This window comes from Tubulanus polymorphus, chromosome 3 (genome assembly GCF_964204645.1).
Source record: "Tubulanus polymorphus chromosome 3, tnTubPoly1.2, whole genome shotgun sequence".
Taxonomy (NCBI): Eukaryota; Metazoa; Nemertea; class Palaeonemertea; order Tubulaniformes; family Tubulanidae; genus Tubulanus; species Tubulanus polymorphus.
The window spans coordinates 6,499,650-6,512,938 of NC_134027.1; the positions used below are offsets into that span (position 1 = coordinate 6,499,650).

At 36.5% G+C, this 13,289-nt stretch overlaps 3 protein-coding genes across 4 annotated transcripts; 1 reads left to right on the plus strand and 2 right to left on the minus strand.

Moving 5' to 3' along the window:
* Nucleotides 1-130: 130 nt before the first annotated feature.
* Nucleotides 131-4,207, minus strand: LOC141902185 (cap-specific mRNA (nucleoside-2'-O-)-methyltransferase 2-like). 2 transcript variants are annotated; one of them, XM_074789826.1, is made up of 13 exons: nucleotides 4,157-4,207; nucleotides 3,084-3,676; nucleotides 2,805-3,007; nucleotides 2,518-2,715; nucleotides 2,307-2,421; nucleotides 1,946-2,208; nucleotides 1,700-1,846; nucleotides 1,487-1,627; nucleotides 1,206-1,373; nucleotides 1,002-1,124; nucleotides 818-916; nucleotides 511-691; nucleotides 131-404 (listed from the first exon to the last, which is right to left on the minus strand). In XM_074789826.1, exons 2-13 carry the CDS (start codon nucleotides 3,580-3,582, stop codon nucleotides 310-312), a joined length of 2,232 nt encoding a protein of 743 aa, XP_074645927.1. In that variant the 5' UTR covers nucleotides 3,583-3,676; nucleotides 4,157-4,207; the 3' UTR covers nucleotides 131-309. The 2 variants fall into 2 exon arrangements, with proteins under 2 accessions (XP_074645927.1, XP_074645926.1); XM_074789825.1 differs by lacking the exon at nucleotides 4,157-4,207 and having other exon boundaries at nucleotides 3,084-3,866.
* Nucleotides 3,889-10,716, plus strand: LOC141901266 (zinc finger protein 341-like). Its single transcript, XM_074788409.1, has 11 exons — nucleotides 3,889-4,052; nucleotides 4,616-4,696; nucleotides 4,812-4,966; nucleotides 5,369-5,485; nucleotides 5,571-5,784; nucleotides 5,860-6,152; nucleotides 6,228-6,347; nucleotides 6,477-6,617; nucleotides 6,720-7,080; nucleotides 7,188-7,385; nucleotides 7,468-10,716. Exons 1-11 carry the CDS (start codon nucleotides 4,001-4,003, stop codon nucleotides 8,505-8,507), a joined length of 2,772 nt encoding a protein of 923 aa, XP_074644510.1. The 5' UTR covers nucleotides 3,889-4,000; the 3' UTR covers nucleotides 8,508-10,716.
* Nucleotides 10,717-10,963: 247 nt separating this feature from the next.
* LOC141901267 (glyoxylate reductase/hydroxypyruvate reductase-like) lies at nucleotides 10,964-12,762 on the minus strand. The gene is made up of 4 exons (XM_074788411.1): nucleotides 12,372-12,762; nucleotides 12,046-12,220; nucleotides 11,771-11,949; nucleotides 10,964-11,214 (listed from the first exon to the last, which is right to left on the minus strand). Exons 1-4 carry the CDS (start codon nucleotides 12,760-12,762, stop codon nucleotides 10,964-10,966), a joined length of 996 nt encoding a protein of 331 aa, XP_074644512.1.
* Nucleotides 12,763-13,289: the final 527 nt, after the last annotated feature.

A 13,289-nucleotide genomic window follows, 5' to 3' on the forward strand; every position in this document is an offset into this window, starting at 1 on the left:
TTTCAGCATGAATATAATGACAAAATTGCAATGGATTTCGTTCCAATCCATCACATGTAGTGGGTAAGAGCATGGAGGATACTCTGAGACTATTATCAAATCAGAAACCATTTTTCAAAAATATCTCGACTCTTTTATTGATAAATTTAAATACACGCTAAAAGATGATACATTGAAAAAATTTGGTTCCTTTTACTCGTGCTAACAAGAAAATCATTCACTCACTGAAGAATTCGGAGCTGTACATCTGAGCTGCCTCATCAACTGCAAGATGGAGCACAGTAATACATGGATGGATGAACCATTTTCCTAAAATGTTGATTTGTTCAGCTTTATAAGATGGTTTATATATTTCACCAAGTTTTTGTTGTTTATGCTTCGCATGACATCGAGAAATTGTGCATCTGAAATAGAGTTTGATATTTTACAATATTTCAACACGAAAGAGTCTTAAGCGAAAGGCAACCAAAATATCTTGAAACAAATTCATTTCACTTTAATGATTTTTACCTAGCATGTTCAGTATTGGGACAAACTGAAGAACAGTTTCATGTGAATTTGTTCTTTTGTTAACACAACGCTCCACTTGCTGTAGATATTCAGTAATAGATTCAACGTGACCTATGAATTTCGCACAAATGATGTACTGGTAACCATTGTTAGCCGACTCACCAAACATATCGACGAACACCTACAATGTGAAATAGAGCAATTTCAAAGCTTTGTCGAGTGAGGGAGTTGATTTAATACCAGGGGTAGGGTGCATTTAAAGAACTTTGATACTGGATATGTAATAAGAATTTTTCAAAAATTTTACCCGATGGAAGCACTTGGACAGGAGCCATATCAAACCAATGGAGAACCGTGTGTAGGCTGGACAGCTTTTCACTATGAAGTAACCACCAGGCTCAAGTGACTGAAAAATACATTGCGTTTGTATGCGGATGAACTCTATTTATAAGTTTGGATTAGCTTATAAGTTTTATTTTCAATTTGCCTACTGTTAATGCCCTGATAGCACTGGACAGAAAATCTGGTTGACTCGATAGTTCATTCATTTGGTTTTTGCTTGTTACATCTGCTATGAAAATGCTTGTAACATCCCTTTCACAATTACTACTCGTCTGAAAAAACGTGAACATATAGTTTCATATGATTTGCTTAAAGGGATAGTGCATTTTCTTTTCCTTGAAGTAAGTGCTTACTTGTGAATTCAGTTCGACCGACATACTCAGCGATAAATTCGAAGGTTTTGGACTTATATCAGTCAGTTGATAGTGAACAGGATCTGTGAAGGCAACTGACACGATAGATTCACATATTCTCTTCTGTATATCACCATTATCAGGAGTAACAAATGAATTCATCAATTCCTACAAAATCAAAATTCAAATACTGGATAGTTAGAATTAGTGTAAAGCTGATTTGCTCATATCTCAATTACTGGAGGATTCACTTCACAACTTCAAATTGACACATAACAAACCTGTGAATTTTCCATCAGTTCATTGTACTCATCTAAAAGCGCCTGTGAACAAAACTTGCTACTCAATATATGGCCAATTGGTTTTCCGCATATCATATTCCAGCTAGATATTTCACTCTTCGTCATAGGTTCAAAATTGTTCTAAAAAAAAATATCAAATATAATAATTGTAACATTTCATTTTCACATGGTTATCCTGGTTGAGTAATATACCTCTATTATGTAAATGATATCGTCTTCATCTCTATATGACATACTGGCAATCCGCTTTTGCCATGATGATGAATTGACATGTCTTCTATAGTTATACGTCCCGTGCAATCTTTCATGGGCAAATCTTAACTGACCTCTTTTGTTTTTCTAGCAAAACAAATGAATGAAACATGTAAATAAACCAACGCATGCACAGTGAATTCACACACAAGATGATTAAAAGTTAAGCCTTTCATATTTTTTTACCTCGCAGCGACGCGGAATAATGCGATCATGATTCGATATTGGTTTGACAAGATATCGTCTGATGAAATGTTGAACGCAGCCATCCCTGAGATTTTCGAGTTGTTTATGTTCATCGCGTGAACGACTGCCGAATGTTTCCATATTGCATCGAATGGTTTTAATCTGAAAATCCATAAAACGTTCGCAACACAATCGATGCTGATCTAGAAATGATTTCGGGATTTCGTTGTATGGAAGCATAGCCTTTTCTTCATAAATTTGACCTAAAAATACGAAGTAGAAGTTTGCATAAAGAATCCCGTTCATAAGATAAACATTAATCAATTTTCAAATGGCCACATCCCTGCATCTTTTGGCATACCTAAAGAACTCAGAAGGGCTTGGTGGATAACGTTGTTCAGTCCGTGGAAATCCAGGCATATCACATAAACTTCTGAATTTCCTGGTTTACTAGTGGAAGGTTTGAAGACATGTACCTATATAAAACAAATACGTGTTCAATGCGAATATTTCAGAACTGTAATGCAAAAGAAGTGTAAATGTAAAATCAGTTATGGTAGCAAAAGGCTTACTTGATTGAAGAGACAATTTAGTAGATACATCTGACATACAGATTCAGCTTCAAAGAAAGTGAACATCTTGATGACCAATGATCCACCATTACTTAACACAGATAACGCAGCTAATAGCTCACAGAAATGCAGATGGGAGACTAACTTCTCTTGTTCAGCAGGATTATTCTGACAATTGAAACTACCATCAGCCGTCACCTTTAACATAGATTGAATTCTAAAAACTAACCTATAGGCTCCTGCAGTTTATTGTAAATGCTTTGATATAATTAAGACCTAAAACGTACCAAATGAACTTGATTCTTGACTTCATTTTTGAGATTCTGTATATTTTCAGTCGATGTGATATCACCAGAGTTGTCATGGCCGAAGTACCAGCAATCTAATGTATCTCTAATCAATATGTCATTGTCTATCATATACCGCAATCCATTACCTTCGTAATATGGGTTCAACGTGTTACCAATCCAATGCCAATCTATGTAAGGTCCTGAAACATAACAATTCTAGAAGATACCACAGCATTAGTTTACCAGAACTATGTCAATGCACAAGTGTTGACTTACTGTGAGTTTTCAAATAATGGTTTAGAGCTGAAATGAAGGCACCGGGAGCTTCACACAGATGGAGACTCATGAACTGCGCTATATGAGACGGTACTATCGGATACCGTGAAACAATTTCAAAGAATTTACACCACGCTTGCGTACAAATCTCCGGCTGTATCGAATGACGAAGAGATGAAATGGTTTTTCCAGCACGGTGATTCAATTTCGTATGTTCGTGCCACTCGTTTATATCCTTGTCGCTCAGTAAATCTTTCACACGGTTCAATTCATTTTTCATCGTTCGTAATTCTTCATCTTCCCAAATATCTACCGAAAATAGTTGGTCAGTTTCTGGAAGTCTCCAAGGCGATACATCGATATCCTTTTTAATATACTCGAATGTTTTGTTAAATTCTTCGAGAATTTCCTGCTCATCGACTTCGGATAAAGCAACCTGGTCGCAATTATTAAATCGAGTTCGCTCCTTTGTGCACTTGCGTCTCTTCGTTTTTCCCATGCTGCCAATTTTCAAATTTTATGGAACAGTGTGGATGGTACTGATTTGGCTATATTACTATGAAGCTACATCATCCATTTATCATATGTCCTGCCTTATTCCCAGCAGCAATGGCCAATGATGATAGAATGTCAGCCAAGGATTAAAAAAATGGATGGTTGTTATTTATTTCGCATTTCTCATCATTCTATTTCTAAGTCCATTTTTAGGAATCTCTTAATTATATTATTAAAAAGGTTCTCACGGCAAAAATCATTTTCTTAAAAAGCAATCATGATATAACTCATCGATCATATCGGATCTAACTAATATTAACTCCCAATGAAAAATGTTCAACTCGATAAGGACTTCCCCATTTCCTGGGAATTCCTGGATTTCCCCCACGCCGTGACGTCATTGACCTGTATAACGCTTCAGAATGGCTGAGCCAGCGCCCGAAATGACGCATTCTTTGTTCGAGGTTTTAGCAGGTAAAGCATGAACTATTTACTCGATTTCCCGCACGAAGTTTAGATACATATTTTACTTTTCGAGTAGAGCGGGGCTAGAGCTATGTAGCCGTGTTGTGACTTACAGATGAATGGTTTGAAATATTGCTGACGGAGGGACGAAGTAATGGCGGCCACTAAACCCAGCAGCGCCGCACTGGGAGGAAAATAATAACTGACCAAAACATACTCGGTCCATTAGTTGCACCACCCCCCCCCCCCCCATCCATCGAGCTGTCATACACAAATACGATTACATGTTCTGTATTTACATATCTTACACTCCCCACCATAAATTTGCTTATACATTACAAACCTCATTTTGTGGTAGGATTTGAATTATAGCCTATTTAATTAATTGTTTGCTGAGCTTCCCCTTATTACTAAACAAAAAGGCTTTTATGATACATTGTTTATGATAACCTTTCAAAAAACGACCCACAAAGAGAAATAAATAGAAAATCGTAAAGACAAGTATTTTTTTATTATTGATGATTTGTGTTTAATCTTGTTATGGATTGTTTGCTTATATTTTCCTATTACAGGTGGGGTGAATTTGGATCCCCAGACGACCCTCGCTGTTCAATCGTTACTTGACTCGCAAAGCGTTGCTGAAACTACACAAGGTATGGCACATTCATCATTGCCATTTTGATACTTAAATTACACCTGAGTCTATTGATGCTTTTAGGCCTAATTGGCAGATGAATGAATTTTTTTGTATATCTCTACCGTTTTTAGTTGAAGCTGAAGAGGATGACTTGTTCGTGTGTGGTAAATGCAAGAAACAGTTCACATCATTGCCATTATTTGTCAGTCATAAACAAACGAGATGCACCCCCATGACAAATTCCTCATCTCCAACACAGAATATTCATGATAAATCTCTTGGCAATGTAAGTAATACGACATCCACTTCTATATCCCTTTAGAATCATCAAGCTGATGAAAATCTTTGCTATGCCTCAGGTCTTAACAGTTTCAAACAATTACCGGTACTAAACGCTTCAGTTTCCTGCTGGCTTACCAGTAACTTGCTTGACCATTTACAGCACCGGTAAACTCTAGTGTAAATAGAAATAGGCGCTTTACTAGTGTTTATTATTATTATTATTATTATTATTATTATTATTTACCCCTATATATAGGCCGGGCACTATATGCAAACACTTGAAAACTTCTAAATAAATGTGCTTGAAATGTTGCCATTGATTTGATTTCAACTATTCAACTCACAGTCATTTGTGGGACTGACTTAGTCTACTGGTCAATTAAAAACTTGTGTCTCGATTTTTAAGGTTGCGCAATTCAACAGCGTTTCCACTTCACCAGTACCATCTATTGGACAGAGTATCGTTCTCAATGATGACCTCATCACCACATTTACAAATATTGACGGTAGCACTATTCAAGTGGTAAGTTCAACATCGATGTCATTGTACTACCATGACTTTCACTTAGAATCCACTGTTATATGTTTTTTCTGTTACGTGTCTGTAGGTACCGACGAGTATACAAAATAACCCGTTTCTGTCACAAATCAGCCCTGTACAGAACAGTTCTGCTAATAACGGCCTTTCTACATTCACCATCAGCGCATCGTCATTCACAAACCCTATACAGACAATTAACATGCAGACTGGACAACAAATGCCATCGGCTGGTACCATGGTCACTGTACAAGATGCGCAAAATACCAAACAAACTTATCAAGGTAATGAATATTTTCAATAAATTTGAATTAGCGATCTTTTCATTTTGTTAATGCCACATATATTTATTTTTGTAGCCAGTGATTTGAATAAACAGAAAGTCAGTTTAATCACAGTAATACCAGATATGACTCCACCAGAACAACCTCAGATTATCAAACCACTTCGAGGCCGTGCTGCCAAATCTAATGTTGGTAGCGAGGAGAAGAAACGTTTGAAATGTCAGTATTGCGCAAAGACATTCTTGAAAAACTTTGATTTACAACAGCACATCAGATCCCACACAGGTGAAAAACCATTCCAGTGTATTGTCTGTGGACGAGCGTTTGCGCAGAAATCTAATGTTAAAAAACATATGCAAACTCATAAGGTAATTTACTGAGTCATTTTCATTGAACTAAGTCTAGGTTGACATTGTTATCATTGAAGAAGATATTTTATTTAGGTATGGCCGAATGGAACCAGTTCAACATTGCCACGTCAACCAGTGACTGAGAAGATAGCTGAGGAAAACAAGAAAGATGAAGAAGAAATGCCGATAAGCGTAGAAACGCCTGAGTTTCAGGTAGGAAAAGTGGGGATTTATCCATTGGAAATATGTTCGCAATAGAATGGAGCTAACACGGACATAGAGTTTATTGAGATACATACATGTTTGTAAGTTTTCTTTATTTCACTTACTGTTTTTACGCAGGTTGGGGTGCAGTCACATACAGATGAAGCTGGAAATGTGAACATTGTCATAGACAACGCATACTTGTGTCAGTATTGTCCACAGAGATTTAAATCTTATTACCATCTTAAAACTCATATGGTACAACACAAAACTGAGCAGGTATATATGCTTTATTATGCAATGCTGTATGCATTTAGTATTAATCTTATTCATGATTAGTTGTTTTACATATTTCATTCCTTTGTCTTATTTTTGTTAAAGGTTTATCGATGTGTGCTGAAAAGTTGTTCAATGACATTCCATGAATTAGATGCATTCCTTGATCACACGAAATCTCATGAATCGGAACTTGTGTATCGGTGTCACATGTGCAGTAAACAGTTTCCATCTCTATATGAGTTAGGTGTCCATCAGTACTCGCATAGTTTATATCCAAATCAAGGCCCAAAACCTGGAATTAGGTATTTCAAGTGTAGTAAATGCGGCAGTAAATATTCAAGCGCAGAAGCATTGGAGAACCACATGGAAACAGTGAGTCATCATCATATTTGTGATCACTGCGGGAAAGTTTTCACTTGTGAGAGATATCTACGACGCCATCTTACAACGCATGGAACGAGACGTGAGTTATATACCTCAGTTGGCTTGTAGTCGGCGGCTCCAAAATCTGGGGTTTGAGGGGCATTTTTCAAAAAGGTCAAAAAGTGATATTGTGATTTATCTTTTCAGAGCATGGTTGCCCAACTTGTGGCAAAGTATTTCACACAGAATATTACCTCAAAAGCCATATGTTAATACATACAGGACTGAAACCGTTTAAATGCTCAAAATGTCCGTCATCATTTAATCGTTCGGATAAACTAAAACGTCATATGACAATTCATGAAACTGTGAAGAAATACAAGTGCCCTTTCAGGAATCACACAGGTACAAAAAGCCTTAAATCTTGCTATTATTATTATTATTAGATGATCCTCGCAGACAGTCATTATCTGGGGTTATTTTTCAGGTTGCCAAAAAGCTTTCAACAGACCGGATAAACTTAAAGCTCACATAATATCTCACAGCGGTATTAAGCCACATAAATGCAAAGAATGCGGGAAAGCGTTTAGTCGTCGACCTCACCTTCGCGATCATGAACGAGCCCATCGTAAAGACTTTCGATTCAAGTGCAGGGACTGCAATAAAGGTTTTTTCCGTCAAAAGCTGTTAGATCTGCACAAATGTAAAATGGCGTCGTTCGCGAAAATGGAAGAAAGCCTAACGACGACCACAGTTCGTCGTCGTGTAGGTAGACCTCGGAAAGTCATCGAGGTTTTAGCGGAAGACGCTACGAAAGCTGGTGAAGCTGTAGTCGACGATGAAGAAAGTCAAATTACAGGCGATCCAGTCGAGGATAATAATAAAAGTTCATCTGCTGAAAATGATGATATCTCAGCTGCTGAAGACGCAACTGGTGACTTGAAATGGCCAGCGAAAAAACGCGGCCGACCCAGACTGCTGGGGGTCGTAGCGGATGATAATAAAACAGAGCTAGATACGGATAAAATCGATTCTAATGTTCCAAGAGATGTCACCGATGAAATGATAAATGAAGAAAATGTGATTATTGAATGTTCCAACAGAGATGAATATTCCGTGGATGACTCGTGTCAGTCAGATCAAGTCACCCATTTACAGATTCCGCAAATTCGCCTCGAAGAACTACAGAAATCTGTTCAAATGTTCAATGCAAACGGACAACTGGGCACTATACATATCGCTACAATTGATGGTACAACTCAGATTTGTGTAAATCAGAAAGATGAAACGGGCGACATCATGGGTTCTGACAATTTACAGACATTAGAGGTTCACCAAATGGAGGGTTCACCATTGACTCTTGTCCCAATCACATTGCCTACCGGTCCAGCATACGTTCCAGCCAGTCAGGTTTATTCGGTTACATCAGATTACACAACTGAAGATGTCGATCCTGTTCTACAAGGTCGACAAAATATGATCGAAGCTTCAGCTGATATTCTGAAAGAAGCTGAACAACAGCAATAATTCGTTGCGGGTTTCAAACGTTTTCTAGAATAAATCTCTTTCTACAGTAGTGGTAGAACTCGGTTAAGTCATCACCAGATTGGTTGTCACATTGCTTAAGTTGTCCCTAATGTTTGAATCTCAATTTGTATTAAAATTCAATTTATTTAGTGTAAGTTGTCATTTGGATAATCTTTGGACATGAAAAATGATCATCCCAGCTATGATGACCTAATTACTGCATTCAACGTGTATAAATGAATGCTACACAGTGGAACCTCATTATAATGACTGTGGCTATAACAATTTATCGGTTATTAGAAGCCAACAATTTTGTAATGGATACAGCATAAACTATCAGTTATAACAAACATATTTTCTGGTCCCATGAATTTTGCTGTAATTAGGTTCTATTGTAAGGGAGCATCTCAAAATTTCAATAGTTGCCTCAATTAGAATGACTGTCTAATTGATTTTAACCCCCACCTCCCTTTGATTAGACACATGCCAAAGTTGGAACTATTGATTTTCAAATGAGAGACCACAGGCAAAGATAAGACATTCTCACGAGCGTATTTCGATCCCAACTTTTAATTGAAAAATAGATAAGCAAAATTACAAGTGGAAAACATATATATTAAACTCTTAATAGACTTTATTAACAAAATCAAATATATCTGAAATACCAACAGCATCTAAAAGAGAGACGGTTAAATCTACTGCTTGTAATATATATATATATATATTTCAAACTGCAATTCAATGTTATCTTGCACCGCATTAAATCAATAGTTCGGCAGTCGTGATGAATCCGCGGGAGGCCTCCACCCCCTTCCGCGAGTTATTCTAATTGAAGTAACTATCGAAATTTTCAGATGCTCCCTAAAGTAATCTATGTTAGATTATCGAATTATCGAATTTATGGTAAACTATGGTTATTATTAATTCATATTATATAGTAGTACTGCATAATTTTTGCAGTAGGCTTGGGATTTTCATAAAATTAACATGTTTTGACAGATTTATTATTGATATTCCTCTAATCTAAGTAATATGACGCAGCAGGCTCATCAGGTGGAGTCATCTGTACACCTAATGTAGCATACTCCTAACTCGGGTTTCCTTTTTGGAGAAACAAACTCTGTACCTCCCAGGTTTACTACACCAGTCTCGCTCCAAACTCAACAATTTTAACTTTGAACTCTCTGGCATCTAGTAAGGAGAAGGCCTCGGGCTGAAAATCCTATTATAGACGACACATCTAACGTTTGTTGTATTTTTTTTTAAAATGTATGTACATGTGCAAATGGAGCCAATAATTTGCATAACAGACTAATAATAATTATTGAATAATGTGATCATAATACATGTACTGTAGAACCTCATTGATACAGGCTTGGTGGGCATAGAAAAATGTTGATAAACCGGTTTTGTATTACCATTTGTGAATGTGGATTAATATATAAGTTACGTATATATGAATGCAGTGTTAATATTGTTTCAACATGGTAAAGTGATGCTTTAAGAATCAAGGGGCCAGTTGCACAATCATGGCTTGAATTTCAGAATTCGAAATATATCGCCAATCTCACGACTCAAGACCAGTCTTGAAAAAAATTGAAGGCCACTTTTGGACAACTGAACAACTTGGCCCCGTTTTATATTGGCCCTAATATGAGACCTGTATCACTAAAATCATTAGGCTAAAAAAAATTGATACCTTGTTTCTCCGCTCTGCTGAGCTTAAATGTTGACCCGGCCGGCTGCCTATCTACCCTATACATTACTTTTTTAAAAATCGTGATCAATTTTACCATAACAAACCAGGCCGCTATAGAAATGAACTGTTTACAAATTTTATCATATTTTACTAAAATGACCCGGCCGCTGCGGAGAAACAAGGTATCATTTTTGTTTAGCCTTAGTTTCTGAAGATTTTCGAGTAGAATTAAACAACTCTGATGCATAATAAATTATTTCACCTGTTAAAATTGAATAATCATTAAAACTAAAAATCAATTTTTTACCAATTACCATTAAAGTTAACATAATGAAAATATTTAAAGATCATGCTGTTGCAATCATGTGAGAAACTAACTTTGATTAAAACGCACTCATTTGTTATTATTGCCAAAAATCATGCAAAACATTAGAAAACAATTGTTTAAGATATTACAGACACCTTTTTTGATATACGTTTATACCGTAAATATATATAGATATATATTACGCGAGCTTATGTATATAATGAGAAATATGATGTACAAATTTCAGACAAGTAAATTATTATTTGATCAAAAATCTAAATTTCCAAATTCAATTTTATTTACTGTTATTTGCTCTTCACTTCTATGTTGACTAGGCATTTCGATTTGGAGAAGTTTTCATCCACCAATGTATCGGTAATGTGACAATTTTGACTCTCAACTTCACTGAGAATGGATAATGAATATTTCTGATTTCAATTAAATACAGTATTAGATTAAGACTTCACTAGGTAACGGCTGTCCAGACAATGCCGCTTCCAGATTTTTAATAACAAGATCCTGCATTCTTTTCCGAGTTTGTACTGTATGTATACCCATATGAGGCACAACAATTAAGTTTGGCAGCTTACGAAGCTTGTGTCCTTTTGGCAGCGGTTCTGGATCGGTTACATCTAATGCGGCACCGCGAATTTGGTTACTAGTTAAAGCTTCGTACAACGCGTCATGGTTTATAACACCACCTAGGATAACAAGTGGAAATCCTTCCAGTAGGCCTGGGATTTTTTTTTCAAAAATACAATGTGCAGGGATGAGATGCATGTGAGAAATGTGAACAGTTCTGAAAAGTACATTTTTATGTGAAATGTGAAAATTTTGGAAACTATGTGATATTTTTTCGAAATTCTTGTCATCAAAAAAATTTCTTTTCTAGTTTTTCAGGTTTTATGTATAGTTTGTTTTATCTCTGGGCTCTGCTTTGACCCTAGATAGACGATAGTACCTGTACATGTTCATAGTCGAGTATCAGTCAGAAGTACCTTAATTACAGGTCAATATTGTTACATTGTCTTTAACATGTTTAACTAACAATTCTCACATAAAATCGCATTAGGTAAATGTCCCTTATGAAAAAGTTAATGCGAGTTTTTGGCATAGAAAAATGTGAAAAATTGTGTTTTTGGTGTGAAGAAATGTGAAAATTTCAGAATCTTGCATTCGATCCCATCTGAACATGAATATGTTCAATAAAGCGTCAACAGTTTATTCCTGAGATTATCATTCATATAGTACGCCTACCTCTAGCCACATTGATAACAGTAGCTGTCCGCTTCATAGCTTTAAATTCTGGCTCGCTTATCATGTGTTTTGTCTCTGGTAGCAATGGGCAAGTAATTATGATAAAATCACACAGTGGAAGCATGTCGTGTAGTTTATCACAATATGTAGCACCAACAGCATTTTCATCTTCAATGCTCCTTGTAAAAGAATAATGTATTATATCAGACTTCAGGGTAAAAACGTGAATAAGTTTTTTAACTCAAATAACTGGAGACCCGTATCCAATCAATCACCTTCTTTTTCTGTTGTGATAATAAATCTTCATTTTACAACTTTTAGCTCGGCAGGCTACCTCGTAACCAATCGAGCCCATGCCAACAATTCCTAATGTTGCGTAACAGACATCAACGCCCACTGGAAGTGATGTGCGGTCCAGTGATGAAGTTTTATCCATGGAAATGGTTATCCCTGTAAAAGACCATTGTTGGAAAATGGAACTGCACTTGCAGTATTGCCATACTAGTGAGTGAATAGACTGTTAGGAAACTTCCTACAGTATGTGCAGATGTGATAATATTCATAGTATTGAAATATTTTCAAGAAGCTTCTGTGCACCTACCCAGGTATAAGTTTCTGGCTGATGCAAGCATCAATGTCATAGCCATATCAGCAGTAGCATCACTTACAACTCCAGGTGTATTAGCAACTTTCACACCATGAGAATTGATGAACTTGATGTCGATGTGATTGACGCCCGCTCCAAAATTGGTCAAAACCTTCAGATTAGTATAGAGTAATATATTTTCGTAAAGCTCGATTGGTTCATCACATTCAGAGGCGGTGACTACTGCAACTATATCTTCACGCTTCACCTCTGATTTCTTTTTGATGATTTCTTCGATACAGACAACTTTGAAGTTTTTCCTAAGTTTTTCTCTTAATTCCCGACATCCTGTAAAAATCATCAACACGCACGGCTTGACTTCGCCCGTCCAATTTCTAGTTGACATGGTCCGACACAACTAGGTGAAAACTGTAGGGAGAAACGAAGTGATGCAGCGCTATCTTTATTTTGAATGTACTGAAATATTAACTTTTATGCACTGACCCTACACGTATATACGTCCATACCCTACATAAAATGAGAGGGTGTGACGCATGTAAGCTACATTTGAATAGGATTATCCAACCGTCAGCTGTTATTTTGGCTTCGTTATTGTGGGATTTCTATCGTTATGCTGCAATTTGTATGAATACTACTGGCCACTGTACTGTATATTAATTAACATGCTAAGTTAGGTGTTTTATCTATTGATCATTACCATAATCCCACAGAGACTTGACACAAGGATTTTGACCACAGTATCCTAGGTACTATAGTACCTAGGATACTGTGCTCAAAACACTTTTGTGTCAAGTCCCTGTGCCATAATCCATGAACAGATACTTTCATTTGGCTTTCAGAAACTCTGCCGCGATCGATTGCGGCTTAAATCAAGGTTTAACATACATTATAATCTATTTACAAATACAAACT